The 21,861-nt window shown below is 44.7% G+C and overlaps 1 protein-coding gene across 1 annotated transcript in view; it reads left to right on the top strand.

The window, feature by feature from the left end:
• Positions 1–8,392: 8,392 nt before the first annotated feature.
• Positions 8,393–21,861, top strand: part of Tbc1d4 (TBC1 domain family member 4) — a 166,037-nt gene continuing 152,568 nt past the window's right edge. The window contains exon 1 of the mRNA XM_055609877.1: positions 8,393–9,518. Within this exon, the coding sequence (XP_055465852.1) occupies positions 9,021–9,518 (498 nt within the window). The 5' untranslated portion in view covers positions 8,393–9,020. The remainder of the gene's footprint in view (positions 9,519–21,861) is intronic.

Below are 21,861 nucleotides of genomic sequence, written 5' to 3'. Positions count from 1 at the left end.
GGTTATTAATATTTATTATTGGTTTATCTTTCAGTTAAACAGTAGTTATTCCTAAACCAGCTGTATACCCAAATCACCACACAGAGACTGGGATTTATTTAATTAACCTATAGCACAATCCTGGACAATAGTTACTCCATCCTAAACCTCCAAGCTCAGATAGTTTCCCCCCATTCAGATTTCCCACATTATACTTGCTTTAATCTTATCTTAGGTCTGGTTCATCTCTCCTCATGGTTCCAAGTCCTGTCCGGCCTATCTCTGTTCTTTAACTCCTCCCCTCCGGACCAGAATGTCGCACCCTATTCTCTCTATTGCACAGCATTGGCTGGTTGTTTTATTGAAAACACAGAGAACAAATGGTGGCATGTTAATACAAACTTGAGACAGGTGATGCTTAAAATAAACATCACAATGCAATGCCCAGATTGAAACTAGATAGTGGGTAGAGAAATCAGCATTTGAATGAACATTCAAATTATATACATTCCACAAGAACAGTATACCAACAATTCAGATAAGTTTACAGACAATTTATATTGTCATATGACACATGATGATCTTTGGTCAGTGAGGGATGGCATATACATGGTCTGTCTAACAAGATTGCATCACTTAGGGATGTCACAGCCATCTGAGTCCATGTACATTATTAACATTTTTTCCATAAAATATACTTTGATCATATCCTTTTCCCTCCCTCAAGTAAGTACATTTTATGATGTTTTCCAAAGATGAAATCATCTTTCTTACAATGCAATTTTGAAAACTATTTCTGTTATAAAGCAATGTATGGCTCTATAAAATCTGTTATATGTAAACTTATCTTTCTCATATAGGAAATCCTGCATTTAATTTGGATTTTATTGTAGAAATTTGTATGCATACTTGTACATGAAATTGGCTTGTAATTTTTTTTCTTTTTTTTACAATTGTTTTTTAGGGTTGATTTTGGCTATGATAATGACATGAATGAGAGAGAGGAAAAAAAGGGATGTGTTTGTCTCTAACTGCAGAGCATCAAAGTGTCTTTTGATGGCATTAAAGGTAATTTCCTGAGATTACAGGATCCTGTGACCTGACCCCTCACTAGTTAATATATAAGAGCTTGCAATTTAAGTTACACTTCTGGGAGTTTGTACCATTAACCTTATACTGTGCTTTTGCTGTTTGAATGGTTTTCCAGTTAACATTTGTATCGGGCAGGAACAGAACCAACAGGATATATAGTAGAAAAGGGGGTGCATTAGAACAGCTTACCTAATAGGGGCCAGGTAGCCTAACAAAGGTCACCCGCATGCCTGGGTATTGGAGAATCTGGTTAGCTGATCAGCCCATGAAGCTGGACCCCTCAGCAGCTCTGATCTGGATCTGGCAGTGCAGGCTTAGAAAACTCCTGGAGAGTATGTGGCCTTCAGTTCTCATTGGAAGGCCCAAGAACCTGGAGTCTGATGACAGTGGAGGGAGGAAGGGGTAGGGAGGAGGCAGAGGAGGAGGTACAGAAAGAGGAAGAACAGCTTCTGGAAATTTATGTCTCTTGTTTTCAGAGTTATTTGAAGCCTCTATCTGTCTTCTCTAGCATTTGTACATGTGGTGGTTTGAATGAGAACTGTTCCTCCTTGTGCTGATCATTTGAACACTCGGTCTGCAGACAGTGGTGCTATTTGGGGATGTTTTGTTGGTAAAACCTTGCTAGAGAAAATATGTATCTGGGGGGTGGGCTCTGAGAGGAAACACCTCACAGCACTTCCAATTTGCGCTCTGTTTCCTGCATGAATTTGAAGATGCGAGCTCTCAGCTTCCTGCTCCTGCTGCTGTACTTGCTTGTCACGCTTCCTTATCAAGATAGACTCTCTACCTCTAGAACAATAATCCCAAATAAACTTCCTTCCTTCTAAGTTGCATTGGTTACAGTGTTTGATCACAACATTAAAATAACTAAGATAGTAGTACAGAGAGTACAGATCATATTGGGTTTTTTGGGAGAATGAGGAAGACTTTAAAACTTTGGACTAGGGAAATGGTTGAACTCTGTAAGCAGAGCTTAACCGGCCCAATTAAAAAGTAAGAGGCTAAATTAAAAAGTAATAAACTGATTTCTTTGGTAGAAAGAATTACAAGGGAGCATCAAATCTATAGCAGGGTTATTTTTGACACCCCTTATGCATATGTACAATGAAAAAGACCAAGTTAGAGAGAATGAAATACAAAATATACAGTTTGAGGAGAAAAGGAGCACAGGAAACTAACGTTGCAGCAAAGGCTTGCGTGGAAAGGGTCAAGGAGATTATTATTTTTTGTTTTACTTTTTTAAAACAGGGTTTCTCTGTGTAGCCCTGGCTGTCTTGGAACTTGCTCTGTAGACCAGGCTGCCCTGGAACTCAGAGATCTGCCTGCCATGTCTTCTGAGTTCTAGGATTAAAGGCATGAGCTACCGGGCCTGGGTAAAATTAGCACCTTTATATAAGGAGAGACCTCTGGAATAGGGGAAGAGAACCCCAGGGCAAGATACCAACCCAGTTATCCTTTCTCTTTGTGAAAGAGAGTCCTGGGGGGGGGGGGGTTTCTGTTCTTAGAAAGCAACTGAGTAAAAAAGTTCTGCTGCTAATGGGATCCAAGAGGTTCGGGGTCCATCCCAAGCTGCTGGAAAACTCGATACTGCCGCCCACCCAGTGCTGGCTTTGGAAGCATGAAGGATGCCAGCGTGAAGGGGGTATGTCCTCTGTGGTTTCAGAGAGTGGGCTGAGACCAGTGTGTGCTGGAGTGTCTCTGTGTGAAGGCCATAGGAAGCTATTTTGTAAAGCTGTGAAGGTGAAGTCAGAGTTGCAGTGGAGCCTCCAAGGGGTAGGAGATGCCACATCCATGGGATATCTGACAAGGAGGGCTGCATACAGGGGCTGGAATCATCCTGAGAGGTATTTGTTTCAGGAAGTAAGGCTGGAGGGACAGAGATACCTAAGCCCTTTGACATAGGACATGGTGACTTTGGTGCTTTCCCATTGGTTTGTTTTGGTACAGTATTTCTCACTATGTCTTCACTCCTTTTTCAGATAGGAATATATATTCTGTGCCATTATATGTTGGAAGCATATACCTTCTTTTTTATTTTATGAAGGGTTACAAATAAGAGATTGTTTTGAGTCTCAAAAGAGACTCTGGGCTTTTTGGACAATGTCAAGACTGAAAGACTATGGGGACTTCTGAAGTTGGGCCAAAGGTGTTTTTGCATTATGATATGGCCTCATGCCAAGGAGGCCAGGGAGTGGAATGTGATGGTTTGAGAAATGCTCCCCATAGTCTTGGTCATTTGAACAATGAATAGGAGGAGGCTTACGTTGGGCAGCTTGGTGGCGGAAGTATGTAACTGGTCTTTGAGATTGAAAGGCTCATATCACTTCCAGTTCACCCTCTGTGCTTGTGCGTGTAGTTCAAGATGGGAGCTCTCAGCTTCTACCTGCCATGATGGACTCTTGTCCTTCTGGAACTGTAAGCCTAAATAAAACCCTTCTAAGTTGCCTTGGTCATGGTGGTTTATCAGAAAAGTAACTAATATGATATGATAATCGGGTGGACTGTATGTAGATGGAAATAAATGAAACTTATTCGGTGACTCAAGAATTCAGTTATACTACATATTCTGAGTCACTTTCCTCTCCTTTACTGAAGCTTGTCTTCCTTTCTTCCTTCCTGTCTGAAGTTTCATGGCAGAATGTTCCAGAAAGAAATGGAGGCCTGGGGAAAAAGAAATGAGGCTGTCCCTTTATTGTTAAGTCTTAGTAGCTGTAGCCATGGCAGCAGCTTACACAATCCAGAAGTTGCACTCTTCCTCATTTCCTTCTCCTTCTCTTCCTCTTCTCCCTCTTCCTCCTGCCCGCTTCCTCCTTCTCCTCCCCCTGTCCCCCTTCCTCCTGTCTCCTTCCCTCCCCTCCTTGTGACAAGTTGGACTGGCTTGTCTTTGCACTCCGCCCAGGGCTGCATGATAAAATAAGTTGCAGCTCCTTTGCCATGCAAGACAAATGGTTTGTTCCAGAGGCTGTGTCTAGTCTTCAGCCTATACCTTCCCCTCTTGCTTCTTATCCATGACAGGGATAGGAAAATGCATATTTCTGGGCTTAGTCTGGGGAGAGTAACAAGCCTTCAGCTTTAAGGGTCTACAGCTCCCATTCATTAACCTACCCATGAGAGACAGATCAAGGAGTGCCTCTCAGCAGACTCACAAGACTTAAACCCTCTTACGTTTTGTCTTTCCATCTTCCAAGTTTGGAAATTTTTTCTTTACTATCTAGAGCAAGAAAAAAAAATTTTTTTTTTCTTGGCCTTTGCCAGCTTCTGGGCTTTTGAAGCATGAATGCTAAGAATGAACTCTTTTGTTCTCTGCATTCTGCTGTGTCATCCTTTCCCTGAAGTAAGAACATAGAACGACCCAGCTGCTGGGGCCGGGGCAAGGTCACAGAGAACAGGGAATCCCTGCTAATATTTCAAAACTTCAGCCAATCACAAAGGCGTGTGCTATCCCCATTTAGAATGTCACCATCCGTTTAGGAAGGCATTCTTTTATTTTCTAAGCTTTATAATTATCTAGTGGATCTATCTGTTAACCAGAAATTATCTAATTAAGAATTTGGCATATTACCTCTGTGATAGCAAAACTCTTTGTTTTTTTTTTTTTTTTTAAAGTTCTAATTAGCTACTTATTCAACTCTTTCACTCATTCAATACTTATTAGGTACCCAGTAATTATCAGCTACTGTGCTACTGTGGGAGAGAAATGTTAGACAAATCAAACCCTAAGAATCACACAGACATGGAAAGAAGGCCTAAGGTAAATAAATGTGTGGTCACATTTAGGACGGGTGACCTTCTGGTCCTCCCTCCACCCCCTACCCCCTGTCCCCTACGTAGGAATTGTTTTCATGTCTCTTGCCAGGCTCCTCTCCTGGGAGCCAATCAAACTTTGTCTTTGTTCACATTACTTAGTCTTCCAGCCAAAGCCCAAAGGCTAACTTGGAGAGAGAAAGGGGGTGCGCAGAACATAGAATCTTGGTTATGTGAGAAGATTTGGCTGCCAGCTCTGGTTCCCGGCCCTGCATGGGGTGTGTGTGTGTCTCTTTGTGCGCTGTGCTGTGTATGTGTTTTCATTTTCAATACAATTTGGCTGGTTGCTCTGACCTTGTCTTTCTTGCCTTTTTAAATCTTAAAATCAGCAGAGAAAATGACTTCATTCCTGGACCCCCTCCCCCAGTGACACCATTCCTGATGGCGTTGCTTCATTTCAGGAACACAGAGAGCCACTTGGTAATTATGAAGAATGTAGTAAGATTATACTTATATTATGCTATATTAGTGGGACGCACAGGAAAGGGAGCAAAGGGAAGCAGCTAGCAGCTGTGGCAGGGCAAGCATAATTTCAGAAGATGGGCTTTTGTACTGGATCTTGAAGAATGAAGGGAGTTCAAGTAAGGATGGAAGACTGTGTGGTGACAGAAAGAGAAGGCAGTTGGAGAGGAAGAGACTGGTGAAGCTTCATAAAGGCACGGACATGAAATTATTTATCTTTATTATTTTTAATTTTTTGTTCTATATGATGTGTGTGTGTCCATATATGCATGCCACAGAACATGTTTAGAGGTCAGAAGACAACCTTGGTGTTAGTCTCTTGGTGTTCTACTCTGTTTGAAATTGTCTTTTTGTCGTTTGCCTGGCTGGTCGATGAGCTTCTGGAAACACCCAGTCTTATTGTGCCTGGCTTTAACGTAGATTCAAAAGCGCCAGATCTCCAACCTGAGATCTTTATTTTAGGCAGGAAATAAAAGTGCATGTGTATGTGAACAGCAAATGTGTGTGTGTGTGTGTGTGTGTGTGTGTGTGTGTGTGTATGCACACGTGTGTAAGAGAAAGAAGAGATGGAAAGCAAGGAAGGAGAAGGAGGCCTTTGTATTCGGGAGGAAGAAGTCAGGGTAAAAGGCTACAACACACCTTCAAACCTTTCTAATATTACACCATTGCATTGATTCAAAGCCTTGTGTTTCTCACATGTTATTTATTTAAGGATTTGAGTGCCCCTGACAGGTTTTTAGTCCTAAAGGCACAATTTAATTTGGGATGGTAGATGGTCACTTCTGGGTATTTTAGGTACAGATTTCTGTAAGATTCCCCAGACAAGAGACTTTGGCCAGGTCTCTGGAAATGCTGTCTGTGTACATATTATTTGGGCCTTCACTTGGAGGAGTAGCTGGGGTTCAGAGTAGAAGGACTGGGGCCATCGGTGGAGGTCTGCCTCAGCGCATAGTAAACACTACACACCTACATGTTCTGAGAAATTAGTCCTGTATGTTATAGCTGCATATAGTCTTCAAAATTCAAGTGATGATTACAAAATTGAGTGCTTTTGTGTAAGTTCTGGAGGTGAAAGAGTAATTGTAAGACGCTAATAGTTTACCCGTTAGTTCATGTAACTACTGAGTTAACTCCATCAGCATTTATAAAACAAGTTATAATCAGTATGTACGAGTGAATATGCATTTTATTTGACAGGGTAGGGTAGGTTAATAAGGAAACAAATCCACCCATAGTCTCAATGGCTTAAGAGTTTATTACATGTGTGAGGAGTCTATCTTGCTCCTGGCATTTTCCAGGACAGCTGTCCACAGAGTGCTGGCTCAGACTTCTGGTCTTCTCTGACCACGAGGTACCTCCATATGGATGTGTTATTTTCATCAAGGCCGCTGGAGAGCAGGAGGGGGCCAACTTTCCACTATTCTACTTTCAGTTAAATGCTTCTACTTCAGATATGACTCAAGTCACTTCTGATCACATGTCACGGTCACATGACCATGTTTAACTTCAAGAGGACAGAGAGAACTATCTTCCCATGCAGTAATCATATTAGTAAGTGAAATGTAAACATCACTGAAATAAAGCATGGGCCAAGGGCTCCAGAGCAGGAAGCAACATATTTATCAGCTTGTTATACATTAGAAGACAATATCTCTGTTTTCTTGCCAACCACTGAAAGTTTATTCTTTGTTGCTTGAACTTTTTTTTTGCCAGTAGGAATTGGCTCTATTGGACTTCAAACACAGTCCTAGTGCACACGCTGATTGATTTGGTGGGATCTATATGGCTTCTGTATTTCAGCCATGTCTTTATTCTTTTTCTTTCACAAGTTTCAGATGTGCAGCCTAGGGAAACAAGATCTGTATAAGAAAGCTTCTGTGATGGTCTTAGCGTGTCTTTATCTTTGTTCTCAGAATGTTTCATCGCTCCTTGAAGACTTGGGTTGCATTGTGCACAAAGGTATTTTTTTTTTTTTAAGTGTTAAAATAAATGACTTACACCAATCAATAACATCTCCATCTTGGAGCTTAGATGGTCATTAACAAGACGACAGCTACATGGTGGCCCAAAGGGTAGCGTATTTGACCCTATTGACTTTGGATGTACAGGAAGCCAAATGTCCATAGGCTAGAGAAAACAACAAGACCACTAAATACAAAACAAACAAACAAACAAAAATCTGCAGTTTTTAATTTTTCTTCTAAACACCTGGAAAAAAAAGTAAGTTTAAAGTTTCCGCCTTTATTTTGTTTCTCTCATACATCATCCAGTAAGGATATAAAGAGAGTTGTGAGCGTTCATTTAGGATGGTGACACATTGGGGTAGGAGGACAGACCTGTACTATCCAGGAGGGAGACTTCGACTTAAAACACGAGCAAACACACAGCAGCAGTAATAACAAAACCAGTTTAATCTGCTAAAACGGAGAAGGAATGACATTACTACTGTTCTCTTTTAAAATTAGAATAATCAGATTATCTCTGAAACACTTTTTGAAATATGCATTCTCAATAGGTAATAGGGAAGAAATTTGCATTAACTCTGAAGTGGACATACGTAAAGTTTAACTTCTTTATATTTGAAGAACTTAGCTGCATTAGGAAATGGGAAGATTCATATCAAACTGCCAAAATTTAAAGCGAATATTAGAATTTACTATTTTGTCATAAAATTGTGATTGAAAACACGAGTAGTCCTCGAGACTGGGGAAAAAGGATGCTGGATATAGTAATATTCGGGCTTTTTTTTTTTTTTTTTTTTTTTTTTTTTTTTTTTTTTTTTTTTTTTCTCAGAGGGAATAAAACCAAGCAAATACTGCTTAAAAACAAAATCCCGGAGCCCCGACTGCGAGTGGCTCCTCTCCAGGGGGCAGCAGAGTCTCCAGGAGAGGAGAGGCCAGGCTGGTCTGGAAAGTGCCCGCGCCGGGCTGGGTAAGGCTGCCCCCTAAGGCGAGGTGAGGGGCGGAGGCAGGAGGAAGAGGCTGGGAGGCGACCTCGGAGCTCGGCTTCTGCAGGCGAAGCTGTGCGCCGGCGGACCGGAGGCGGAGTAGCAGCCGGCTTGAAAGTAGCGGCCTGGGAGGAAGGAAGGAAGGAACGAGGGAGGGACGGGAACCCCGGAGGAGGAGCAGTGAGCCGGTCTGCACAGTCGGTGGCTGGAGGAGCCGCCCGCACGAGGCCACGTTTGTTTTTGTTATTTTCCACAGGAGTAGTTCCCCGGGACCGAGCGGGCCGCAGCCCGGCACCCCTGACCTTCCAGGTGACAGCCGGTCACCCTGCTAGGAGTCAGCTCCGCCCCGAGTCACCCCTTCCCGCCCACAGCCCCGCTCTCCGCCCAGCCTTCCAGCGCCAGCGCTGGGCCAGCGCGCCGGCCGCAGCGGGCTGCGGGAGCGGGAGAGCGCGGCTGCCGTGGTCCCCGAGCCCGGGCGGCGGGAGGACGGGCCGAGCCCCCGGGCGCGAGCTCTCGGGAGGGGGCTGCGCGCGTGAGCCCCGGTCTCCCGCCTGTCCGCCGAGCCGCAGCCGGAGCCTCGCCCGGGGAAGTGTCGCATGGGGCAGGGCCGCTGAAGCACGGACTTGCAGGGCTGGTGGCACCGAGGCAGGCGCGGGGCCTGGGGCGGCAGTTAGCAGTGTCCTCGGAGCCTGCAGAGTGAGAGTCGGGGGCGCGGTGCCCTCGCTGGGCGCGAGTTATGGAGTCGCCTAGCTGCATTCAGGATGAGCCGTTCCCGCACCCCCTGGAGCCCGAGCCGGGTCCCCAAGCGCAGCCAGGTGCCACCAAGCCGGGCGACAAGCGCTTCCGGCTGTGGTACGTGGGAGGGTCGTGCTTGGATCGCAGGACCACGCTGCCCATGCTACCCTGGCTCATGGCCGAGATCCGCCGGCGCAGCCAGAAGCCCGAGGCGGGCGGCTGCGGGGCGCCCCCGGCCCGCGAGGTGCTCCTGGTGCTCAGCGCGCCCTTCCTGCGCTGCGTCCCCGCGCCGGGGGCCGGGGTCGGCGGGGGCGCCGGCTCCGGGGCCGTGCAGCCCAGCACCGGGGTGTTCATCTTCGAGCACAAGGCTCAGCACATCTCGCGTTTCATCCACAACAGTCACGACCTCACCTACTTCGCCTACCTGATTAAGGCGCAGCCCGACGACCCCGAGTCCCAGATGGCCTGCCACGTTTTCCGCGCCACCGACCCCAACCAGGCAAGTTTTGGGGGGACGAGGGGCGGGACCAGGGCTGCGGGGACCGGCGAGGCCGAGATCCCTCTTGTAAGAACTGTCTGGAAGCTGGCTCGCGCTCCACGTGGCGCGCTCGGGTGCCCCCCTCTCGCTCCGTTTTGGTAATCTGGGAGTGGGAGAGAAAGCGATTGGTGGCTGGGTTAGCCTCGGGACCAGCTGGCCGGCCCGAGCGGGAGACTGGAAAGTAGGCGCAGAGTGGTCCAGATGGCAAGTCTGCGGAGGACTCAAGGAAAAGCGCGGGTCCCAGGAGGATCCTGGTGACTGGTGCTGGCTTGCCAGGCTTCCTCAAATGTGTGCGTGAGTGCAAGTGTGTGTTTCTTGGAAGCCACGGAGACAGCGGGCTTCCTAGAGGCGCGGTACTGGTTGTCAGCCCCGTTAGTCCTGCATTCATACCTGTTAGGTCGGCGCATCCCAGTCACCAAAAACACCTCCGGGTATCCGGGTCTGGAGGGTGTGATTTCAAAGCAAAGTCTAGAACTGTCAGGAGATTATCAGCCAAGTGTGATTCTGCGAATTTGGAGTCTGTTGTTTTCTGTTGTTTTCGCACCCACTGAGACAGTAAATGCATGCTTGAGTAACTTAAAAGTCAGGGTTGTCGAGGAGGTTCCAAGAGTCGTCTTAAAAAGAATATTACTCTTCTAGGTTAGTGTCCAATATTTCTCCAGAGTTTACTAACTTGAAGTGTTCTATTACTAAATAGACTCTATTAATAAATTGACTTTCATAATAAACAGGTACAGGGCTAACTAAAATATCAGTTCTCAACTTGGGGGTCGCCAGCATATCAGAAATTCACGTTACAGTTCATAACGGTAGCAAAATTACATTTGTGAAGTAGTAACGAAATAAAATGGTTGGAGATCACCACAGCATGAGGAACTATATATTAAAGGATCACAGCATTTGGAAGGTTGAGAACCACAGATCTAACAAAAAGAAAAACTTACAGTAACTGTGCCTTGGGAAACAGCCTTAGAAGTGTATGTGTGTGCTCTGTGTTTGTTTGCTTTGCAATATTAAAGCCCCACCCCTGTGCTGTTTTCTAAAAAAAAATGATTTATATCTTCAAAGTGATTGAGGTTCTTAGGGAAAGAAAGGAGTGTTGACTAACTATAAATAAACAATTTTTAAAAGTCTCAGGTTCTACCACAGGGTATTCTTCTGGGAATTTAAGGATAGCTGGGAAATTAAGGATAGATGAGAAAAACAGCCTATAATAAGCCCTTATTTTATTCTCATTCCAAAATGGAATTTTTAAGAACTGTTTGATAGCATTCCACGAAAGTCCTGTAATAAAACTGCAGTAAAAGACAATTGCCTTTAGTTTCTTTCATTACTTTTTAAAAGGAAAACATATTTTTTATTTTTAGAGATTATTTTATTTGTGTGTTTGTGAGCGTGGGTGTGGACAAACTGGTGCTTGAGGAGGCAAGAAGAGGGCTTTGGGTCCCCCTGAGGGGCTGTGGTACAGTGGTTGTTAGGTGCTGGGAACCAAGCCGAGCTCCTCTGGAAGAACAGGAAGTGTGCTGGCTGCCATGCCAGTCCCTGAGAGACAAATGCCTTAAACAACCAGAACTGCTAATGTGAAGAGGGTGAGTACCTTATTATTATTATTATTATTACTATTACTATTATTTCTTTTATTTTTGAGATTGTAAGAAACATCATTTCTCGTTTCATTTTTTTCCCCACAAGCCCTTCATATCATATACCCCTCTTGGCTCTCTTTCAAATTCATGTCTTCTTTTTTTCTTTAATTGTTAGTTTTGAATGTAAATACATATATACACACACATATGTATATGTACACACACACACATATACATACGTATATACAACCTGCTCAGTCTGTGTAATGTTACTTATATGTATGTTTTCAGGGCATTGGATAACCAGTTGGTGTGCTCTTCCTGGGGAAGACTGTTTCTTGCACTCGAGCATTCCTGATCTGCTTGCAGTTCTTTGTGTAGGGTTGAGGCCTCCAGGTGGCAATTTTAATTTGTGTTCACTGTTAGGTTTGCAACAGAATACTTCACTGCAAATGACTTAATTCCCTACTGTGGGTAGCCAGTGAGGTTCATTTAATACGTCTTTATTTAAAATTCATTTCACAAATGAAATAGGAAAGTTCCTGAGATTATCACTCTCTTTGTTGTATTCTAATACAGTGTTCTGTTCCTGGCAACAAGGAAGAGTACCTTACAGTCTCCAGGCCTTTAGGAGAACTTTGGTGCCCCTGGCTGGTTTATGTTACACTTTTTTTCTTTGGATCTGATCTGTGAAATATCCTTCCTCCTTCATTGCAGGTCTTGGCACTCTTTACTGTCAGCAGTGGTGGCCGAGTCCCTTCTGGATGCATGGATTTTCAGTCCATTACAAGTCATTCCTTGATTTTATATCCAACATACAGTTCAGTGTTAGAGAATGAATATGTTATTATTTACGAATAAAATGTTTAGGCTAATTGCACTCCAACTCCACTCCTGTACCACCTTTACTTCAGAGAAGACAGTGAAAGCCATATGACTTTTTGATAAAAGAAAAGAAAAACATTTTTTTTTTGTTTATTGTAATTTCCTAGATGGGTCCTTGGTATGTATACATATATATACCAAGATTTTTTAAAGCCAGGCATGGTGGCACATATTTTTAATCCCAGCACTAGCAGGCAGAGGCAGAGGTAAAGGCAGAGGTAGGCAGATCTCTGCATCTGAGGCCAGCCTGGTCTAGAGAGGGAGTTTCAGGACAGGCAGGGCTATACAGAAAAACTCTTGTCTCAAAACAAAACAAAACAAAAACTTTAAATTAAAATATAGTTACGTAATTTTCCCTTCCCTTTCCTCCTTTCAAGCCCTCATATGTCCTCTCCCTTCAATCCATCCTATATCTCTTCTCACTCCCTCTCAAGGCTAATTCTCTCTCAGCAGTTATTAATTGCTTGTAGTTCTTTGTGCAGGGGTGGGGACCCAAAGAACTTCCCCCTTCTGCCTTAGTATTTTTATTGGAGTTATCATTCAGGTCTTGTGTAGGCAGTCATATTGCCGAGGTATCATAGTTCCAGTGTCTCATTCTAGTAGACACAACCTCACAACAAGATTCTTGCTATTCTGGCTCATACAATCTTTCCACCTACTCTTCCAAAATGTTCTCTGAGCTTTAGTTGCAGGAGTTGGGTTGTAGATGTATCTGTTGGGGCTGGGAACCCCACAATCAGTTGTTCTCTGCATTTGACCAGTTGTGGTTTTCTGTAATAGCCTCTGTCTTCTGCAAAGAGAAGTTTCTTCCATAATGGGTGAGCGCTCCAGTGCAAGGATACATTTCAGAATGTAGTTAGGAATTGTGCTGGCCTAGTAAACTAGTGATACAGTTGGTTCACCTCTAAGATCCATGACCTTCTTCACCTTGGGTAGTTGGCTAGGTTTCCAGTACTAGGCAGGAGTTCACTCCTGAGCAGGCCTTCCTTAAACTCAATTACACAGCTATTGGTTACCACCAAAATAGGAGTGCCAGTATTGCACCGTTAGAGATATCTTGCCCTATAGGTCATTGCTGTGGTTCATAGGTATCACAGTTGGGTAGGGCAGTTTATTGCTTGGCAACTTTCACAGCACCTACTGATACTATAAAAGATAGTCTGCACAGGGGAGGGATATAGATTCTTATTTGCTCTGAACTGAGCAAATTCCTGCCAGAAGATCTTTTATTTGAAGGGCCAGATGTGGTCGCCATTGAGACAATTTCTGCTAAGAACTAGTAGTTTCAGACTCCAGTGCCCCAGAAGAGAGTTGCATGAGGACTGTGAGGGAAATGACCAAGGGTGTCCCTTCCCAGAGGTTACTCAGCTCTGTCTGTAAATTAAATTACAGTAATAGATGCAAACTCAGCGTTGAAATTCTGATTTTTCAAGAAAAAGCTGAAATTGGAGTTTAAACATCTGTCTGTGTCTATGCGTGTATGTATGTATGTATGTATGTATGTATGTGTCTCCTCACATTGTAAAGCATCAATAAATATTTTAAACGCTTAACAACCCTCTTTGGGTCAGGCAGCACACAGAAGGTTTGGTTTCAAGTAGTTCCCAAGTTCCTCCACATGAACTTGGTAAATTCATCATTGACAGTGTGCCACATTTCCCTGGGAGCACCTCCGTTGACTGCGTGTGACCCTTCAAGTGGGCAATGTTGGGACAGCTGTCTTTGCTCCAGAGTGTGACTCTTCAGCCAGACGTGCTGACGTTCAGCAATTTTGTCACCTGGGAGGTTGGCTTCTTACGCAGTAGGTTAAGGTTCTGGATACCTTTGAAATGGGAAAAAAAGATTCCTGTTTGCTTTGTCACAAGTTCTTTATTTGAAGTGGAGACTTAAGGCTCCTTGGTAAGGGAGCCTGCTGTTCCCTGCATTTGCTGGGCAAATTCTATAAGGCAGCCAAGAGCAATGGGTGAGCAAACAGCTCCAGTAGGCTTACCTTGCTTTGTCTTACAAAATTTTTCTGATGCCGGCCTGCCTTGAGGATGACCATATAGCTTGATGATTTGGGATAGTTTTTATCGTGAAAGAGGACACCACTAGCAAATTACCCACATGTAACAATTTATATACCTGGACTGAGAAGTGCAGAATGGGCTTCACATTCTTGGCAGCCAGCTACAGAGTTTGTGTTCGCCTTGGGCCACTGATTTGGAGGCTTGTCCAACAGACGAGGCTAATGTTTTACAGACTGTCTGCTCACATGTCTTTTCTGAGGGTGGATCTCCATGTGATCTCAGAGATGGGAGTGCTGAGCTGATAGCTTGTGTCTGTTGTGGGGAGTTGCCATGGTGATATGCCCTCTTGAGTTCACACCTCTTCCTCGGTTAGAGTTAAGAATGTGTGTCAGGAGAAGCACTCAGCTGGAAAGACTTGCTGTGCACAGGGCTTTCAGGTGCAAAAGAGAGGAAGAGGAGGTTAAGTGTATGTCACGGTTCCTCCAGAAGTCCCCGTCTGTGCAAGCCTCTGTAGTGGGATATGGAAGGAGTGCTGCAGCTTTAGCACATTTCAGCCCAACTTGGGTAACTGGATTAGAAAAGGATCTATCTGTGCAAACTCTTTACAAATCCTGTTTGGCATGAATTGGGTTGTGGGATACCTGGTTGTTTCTTATGAGCAAGGCTAGGTCACTAATCTGCAAATACGTAGCTTTACCTCCTTTTAAAAAGAGACTGTATGCATAGAACCTTACTGCAGTTTTTCCGTCCCCGGAGGAGGTTTTGGGGCTGGGCATGTGGTTCCATTGGTAGAATACTTCCTTAGGATGTTTGCAGCCCTGAGTTCATTTCCCAGAACCACACAGTGTAGTGGTAGGTATACACCTGTAAGATTTTAGCACTTCGGATATGGAGACAGGAGGGTCAGAGCTTGAGGTCATCCTCAGCCAATTATCAAACTTGGACTATATAAGACCGTGCTTCAAAAAAAAAAAAAAGTTTTAATATTATGTCCATTTAAATAATTAAAGCAGCCTATATTTGTGCGAATTAGAGACTGTAGGTGCTGGGCCTGGAGAGATGGCTAAGTGGTTAAGAGTATGCAGTGCTGGACCAGGCATTGAGGGTGGTACACACCCTCAACTTGGGAGGCAGAGGCATGTGGATTTCTGGGAGCTCCCTGCCCACTTGCTCTATGTATCGAGTTCCATGACAACCAGAGCTACGTAGTGAAACCCTGTTCCCCCTGTCCCTTCCCTCCTGCAAAAAAAAAAAAAACCAAAAAAACAAAAAAACAAAAAACAAAAAAACAAAACAAAACAACAACAACAAAAAAAACATTAAAAGCATGTATTGTCCACTCCTGAAGAGGACCCGACTTCTTCTCCCACCCGGCCTCAGGTGGCTCACAACAGCCTGCAGCTCTATCTATAGGGATATAAGTCTGTCTTTGGCCTCCACCAGCACCTGCAGTCGCATGCACATACAACAGCCCTTCCACATACATAATTAAAATAAAAACCTTTTGACCTTAGTTTTCACTTCAGGGGTACGGATGTTTTGCCTGCATGTATGTATGTTCACCAGTGATGTGCCTAGTGCCTCCGGAGGCCGGGAGAGGGCATGGGGTCCCCCGAAACTGGAGTTAAAGATGGTTTGGAGCCTCCATGTGGATGATGGGAAATGAAGCAGCCAGGACTCTTAACTGTTGAGCAGTATCGCCATCCCCCAAATCAAAGCTTTTTAAATGTTAATTTTAATCTTGTTTTTTGAGACAGGCTCTTGCTATATAGCCCTGGCTTCACTGGAACTCTGTGTAAATCAGGCAGGCTTCGAACTTATAGAAATCCACCTGCCTCTGCCTGCTGAGAGCTAGGATTAAAGCTATGTACCACCATGCCCAGCTTCTTTGAAAAGTTTTTACAAAGATACTAAATGTTTGAACACTGCATTATGACTAATGCCATATTTTGGCTATTTTTTTTTAAAATAACCTTAATAGCCAGATATAGTGGTGCACACCTTTAATCCCAGTAATCAGGAGGCAGAGGCAAGGAGATCTCTGTGAGTTCAAGGACTACCTATCCTACATAGCAAGTTACGGAACAGCCAGTTGAGAACCTATCTCAAAAGAAAAAAAAAAAAGGTTACTTTATTATTATTGTTATTATTATTAGTGTGTGTGTGTGTGTGTGCTTGCATGAGTGTGTGTGTTTGTATGTGTGTTTGTGTATCTCTCAGTGTGTGTTTGTGTGTGTATGAGAGGCGTGCTCTTCAGACTTGCTTAGCAAGTGCTTTTAACCCACTGAGCCAGCTCACCAGGCCTCATATTTCATAATTATAGAATGACCACTTAAAACAAATCACAGTAGTAATGTGCTTTATTAGTTGTGTTTAAGGATCTGTTTCTTGAACTTTCCAAGAATGACTTAAAAGAAATTTTGCAAATTGTGCTCTTAGAACTAAGAAAAACAAGTTAATGCTAATTCCTTCCGGTTCTTTCTTCATAGAATCTGAGGCCTTACTGTTTCTCATAGAATACTTGCTGTCGAGGGTTTCGTCATAGAACCTGATTTTAAGTTCATTTGTTAGTGTATTTCAACAGGGCCATTTTTTGCTTCTTTGTAGCTGGTGGTCAGTGGCTTTGGAAATACACTAGTCAGAGAACTACAGAAATATGATCTGGATTTTTCAGCTCTTTTCCTTTCTCTGTTCTCCAGCTCGTAGACTCTCTCTCTTTCTTTCTCTCTCTGTCTCTGTGTGTGCATGTGTGCATGCACTCAGGTTCTTCTGTGTGGTAGGCAAACACTACCACTGAGCTACACCGTCAAGCCCAGAGATACTCTTTTTGTTGGCTGTAATCACTTTCTGTTTTATTCTCACACTGACTAGTTAGCTGAAGTCATCTGAGAGAAGGGGACCTCAGCAGAGAAAATGCTACCATAAGATTGGCTGTAGGCAAGCCTGTAGGTCAGCTTCTTAGTGATTGAAGGGGAGGGCCCAGTTCATTGTGGGTGGTGCCACCCTTGGCTGGTGGTCCTTGGTTCTGTGAGAAAGCAGGCTGAGCAAGCCAGTAAGCAGCGCCACTTCATGGCCTTTGCGTCAGCTCCCGACTCCAGGTTCCTGCCCTGTCTGAGTTCCTGTCCTGACTTCCTTCGGTGATGTGGAAGTACAAGCCAAATCAACCTTTTCCTCCCCGACTTGCTTTTGGCCATGGTGTTTCATCCCAGCAATAGTACAGTTCTCCTGCTGGCCTGAGGTGGACATTTACCTGGCAGAACTGCAGTATCTGGAGGAAAGACAAACACCTGTGCACAGAGCTTCCCAGCTTCCAGGTAGCACTAGCCTTATGATGGGGCACCGTCCCAAACCCCACAGCTGCTCAGGACCAGGGTCAGGATTGGAAGACACAGCGAGAGCTTGTGTCTGCATCATTGGAAGGGGTTATCAAACAGAGCTCCCCACTTCAGTGTCTCATTCTCTTCCTGTTGTACCCAGACCACAGGATTGGGAGCTGTGGATCTAGGCCCATGTTCATTTGGCTGGCGGTGTGGCCATTTCTTTACTCCTGGTTCCTTTCAGTCTTTTCCAGAGCTGACGGTTTAAGGCAAGATGAGAAGTAAGACCCTATTGCGGAGGATTTGAAGGAAACTTTTAATCTCCCAGCTTTCTGGCCTCTTCCCTTACCAGTGCCTTAAGCCGGTAAGGGATGTGCTGAGTGGAAATTTTATCTTCCGGCCGAAAGCTTTAAGTCGGGGAGGTGAAACGGTGTTCATACTTGTTTTTCTTGGGGGGGGGTGTTAGGTGAGATGAGGTCAGATTTCGGTGTTGAATTATGATAGTTTGGACATTTGTTCTTCACAGGTGTGCCTTTAGGATGTGGGTTGGGACACGTCATTAGTCTGCTGGATGTCCTGAGTCTTAATCCTGTTGCTTTTCAGTGCCTGTTTCCTCCCTCTTCATGCCCTGCCTTCTGCAGCTGGATTGGATTTCCTTCTACATGTGGATGCTTGCCTTCTTTCATCTAAGTCATTTCTGTCCTGTGGCCCTTAGCTGGCTCCTTCCAGAGTGGTGCCCTTTTTGGTGATTTACCTGCGTCTATGCCTGTGTCCCACACATGTGCAGTATCTGCAGTGGCCAGAAGAGGACATCAGAACCGTAGAGCTGGAGTTACAGGGTTCTCCAGTGTTGAGAATGACCCTGTGGGTGCTGGGAATCAAACCTGGGTCCTCTGGAAGAGCTGTTAGTGCTCTCAACTGCTGAGCCATTTGTCTAGTCCCTGGATAGAGATTTTATTTTGGCTTTCATGTGGACTTTTTGTAAAGCCCTCTTGGCCTACATACGGTGGTGAGCCTGAACCCCTATGTAACTTTTCACAGTTCTTTTGTCTAATTTGAGTCAGGTTACAGAGTCGAATGTTCTCTAGTTTCCTGGAGAAATTATAAAATAGCAAGACAAGGGTGGCCGTCTAGTCTATATAGCAACACCATCTGTTATCTTTTAAAGCTTATTATTGATTCCTTGTGAATTTCACATTATGTACCCCAATCCCACTCATCTCCCCATCCCTTTGTATCCACTCTCAACCCTTGCAACCTCCCCCCAAAAGAAAATAGAAAAACAAAAATAGATGAAATCAAATCAAATAAAAATTAAACAGAATGAAGCAAAGAAAAAAAATCTCATCCTGGAAGCTATCATGTGTCACAGTGTCCCCACAGTATAATCTTTGGTGGACACATCTTTGCTTGCAAATGTTCATTGCAGTATGTGGGTCTGGTTTTAGGCCTCTGGTTTCTGCTAATCTATCAGTACTAGATGGTCCCCAGAACTCCTCTTGAATACACAGCTGTTGTCCTGTGTCACGGAGCTCCTGCTGCTTTGGATCTCCAGCATTTCACAGATGAGGTAGATGTTGGGGTGGCCGATTCAAAGCCCTGGATCTGGGCCTGTGTGTTACCTGAGTTGGTCTCTTGCCACCTCTCCTGTGTCCCTACCACCGGGGCAAGTTCTCCATCACTGCCCTAGATAGCTCACCCAGTGCTGCCGCTGGCAAGGGGCAGGGACATCTCTCCCACTCTTATGCCCTTGGGGCCAGCTTACCCTCATCCACACCACCAGAGCCAGATAGCTCCACAGTGCTGCCCAGGCAAGGTGCAGGGCCTGTTCTCCTGAATGTGGCTAGCATTCCTGTCTGCCGAAGCTGGTGAGGGGCAATGGGGGCTGAAGGGGGAGGGTGAGTCGACACATCTGTCCCAAATCCATGCCACCGGAAGGGTCAGCTCTCCCAACCTCATGACCTTGGGCTGTCATGAGGCACTTTCCTTGCCTCCACTTCCCCTCTCCCCCAACCAGGGTTAGCTCTACTGTGCTGCCCAGGTGAGGTGCAGGGCCCGCTCGCTCCCCTGAGTGCTGTAGCCTTCCATGGATGGGACCAGCTCTCCAGAGGGCTACATCCAGTGAGTGATGGGGCCAGCTCTGCTCAGCCCTTGGACATCAATATGGGCCCAGACGGGCAGCCCAGACCAGGGATATCTGTATAGCCTTCGGTGGTCTATGGCTGTCGACATAGACCCCTACTGCTGCATGGCTACCATCCCAGACATGGCCATCAGCGGCAGCACTGACTGTGACCTCATCACAGCTGTAGGCGGCAGGGCAGGCTACTATCAGGCTATTCCCCTCCACCCTAGAGTCTCCAGTTCCACTTCTTTTCATATGGTCTCTTTCTCTCCTGTGTTCCCATGACATACTTGCACATTGTGGTGGCTCCTGCTGCCGGCAAGCAGCAGACGGGCCTCTGGGTGTCGTCCGCCTCTGTTGAGATAATGAAATCTGTTAATTGCTCTCTGTTGAGATAATGAAATGCATTACTAGTCACAGAAATGAGAATTACCAACAAATAGTTTATATCTGATTAGGCAACCAGAAAGATATTTGACACATAATGGCTCTTTTTGAAACTGTGAAGGATATATAAAATTTTAATTGTTACATGTTAATAAATAGAATGAAAACATGACAAGATTAAATTTATCCTTGTCTGTTTTGGTTTTCTGAGACAGAGTGTCTGTCATACAGCCTAGGCTGACCTCCAACACACTTCGAACTCTTGATCTGGGATTATCATGTGAGCCACCACTGGACCAAACCCACGTCTTCAGGAACAGCAGGGAAGTCTTCTACTCTCTGAGCCACATCCCGGCCTCTTAAACACATCTGAGGAACCACTTGTGACAGAAGTCTAAACTCACTCTTCTCCTGTCTCTTTACAGAAGACATTTGCTGACCTTTGCTCTTAGACAATCTTATAAAAGAATAGGCATGAAAAATCCCTGTCTTACTTAAGTGAAAGCTTAGACTCAAATGATTTCTGCAAGCATCTGGCAGATCAGATATTTCAAGTTCCATGTATGTTCTAAAATCCATTTCATGAATTTTTATTGACAGTACCTTACATTGCAGCTTAGCCCTTTCTTATCTGACTGTCAATCAGTGTTTTTCAACCTGGGAGTCGACTTACCCTCTCATAGGGGTCACCTAAGACCATTAGAAAACAAAGATATTTACACTACTCTAAGATTCATAAAAGTAGCAAAGTTATCATTACGAAGCAACAATGAAAATCATTTTACGGCTGGGGTCATCACAACACGAGGAACTGTACTAAGCAGTTGCAGCGTTCGGGGGTTGAGAACCGCTGCTATAAATGCTTACTTGAGTTTGCCCTTGAGCTTGTAGCTGATGCTGCAGAAGCAGGAGTTAACGTTGAGTCCGACTTTTCACTTCCTGCTTTGGGTTTGAGACAAGTCATATCAACTATGCTTCCAAGTTTGTGTGTGTGTGTGTTGTGTGTGTGTCATTAAGACAGGGTCTGGCTGTGTAGAATAGTACAGGCTGGCCCCAATCTAGAGCATGTCCTGCCTCTTCTTCTCTAGTCCTAGGATTATAGATATACTCTGACAGGCTGGCCAAATGCTACTTATTTTTCTTTTTTGTTAAATGCTCTGAAGCAAACCCAGTGCCTTGTTCATGCTAGGCAAGCTCTCTACCCCTGAGCTACATCCCTAGCCCTCTAAACATTTTGTGTGTGTGTGTGTATACACATATGTGTATATATATATATACACACACACACACACGTATTATATTGTGTGTGTTTGTGTGCACATATTTATACTTGTGCACAGGGTGACTTGAGGTCGACATTCTTTGTCTTTTTTAATCATCTTCCACTTTCTTTTCTTTTTTTTTAAATAATTTGTTTTATTCTTTGTGCATTGGTATGAAGGTTGTGACCTGCCATGTGGGTGCTGGGAGTTGAACCCAGGTCCTTTGGAAGAGCAGGCAGTGCTCTTAACCACTGAGCCATCTCTCCAGCCCCACTTGATTTTCTTGGAATTGGAGGTGCAGATGGTTGGGAGTCACAGTGTGAGTGTTGGGAACTCAGCTCAAGTCCTCTGCAAGAGAACAACGTGAGATTCAAGCTGCTGAGTCATCTCTACAGCCCCTCCATTTGTTTTTATTTATTTTTTTAAAGACAGGGTCTCTCACTGAACTTACAGCTCATCAATATAGGTAGACTGGCAGGCCCCACACCTCAAGAGTCCTCCTGTTTCCACCTCCCTTGACCTGGGAATGCTGCTGTGTGTATGTCACTGTACCTGGCTTGTTTTCATGGGTTCTCAGGATTGAAGGCAAGTCCACATGCTTTCATGACAGGCACTTGACCAATTGAGCCATCCGCCCAACCCCACTGAAATTATTTTGATATGCTCACATCCCTCTAATCACTGTTACCTCAGCTTGGATGTAGGGACTGTGATCTTTTGTTGAGATATGTCT

The sequence above is a fragment of the Psammomys obesus genome, unplaced genomic scaffold (genome assembly GCF_907164565.1).
Source record: "Psammomys obesus unplaced genomic scaffold, mPsaObe1.curated_primary_1811, whole genome shotgun sequence".
Lineage (NCBI taxonomy): Eukaryota > Metazoa > Chordata > Mammalia > Rodentia > Muridae > Psammomys > Psammomys obesus.
This window is presented reverse-complemented; position numbering and strand designations above follow the sequence as displayed.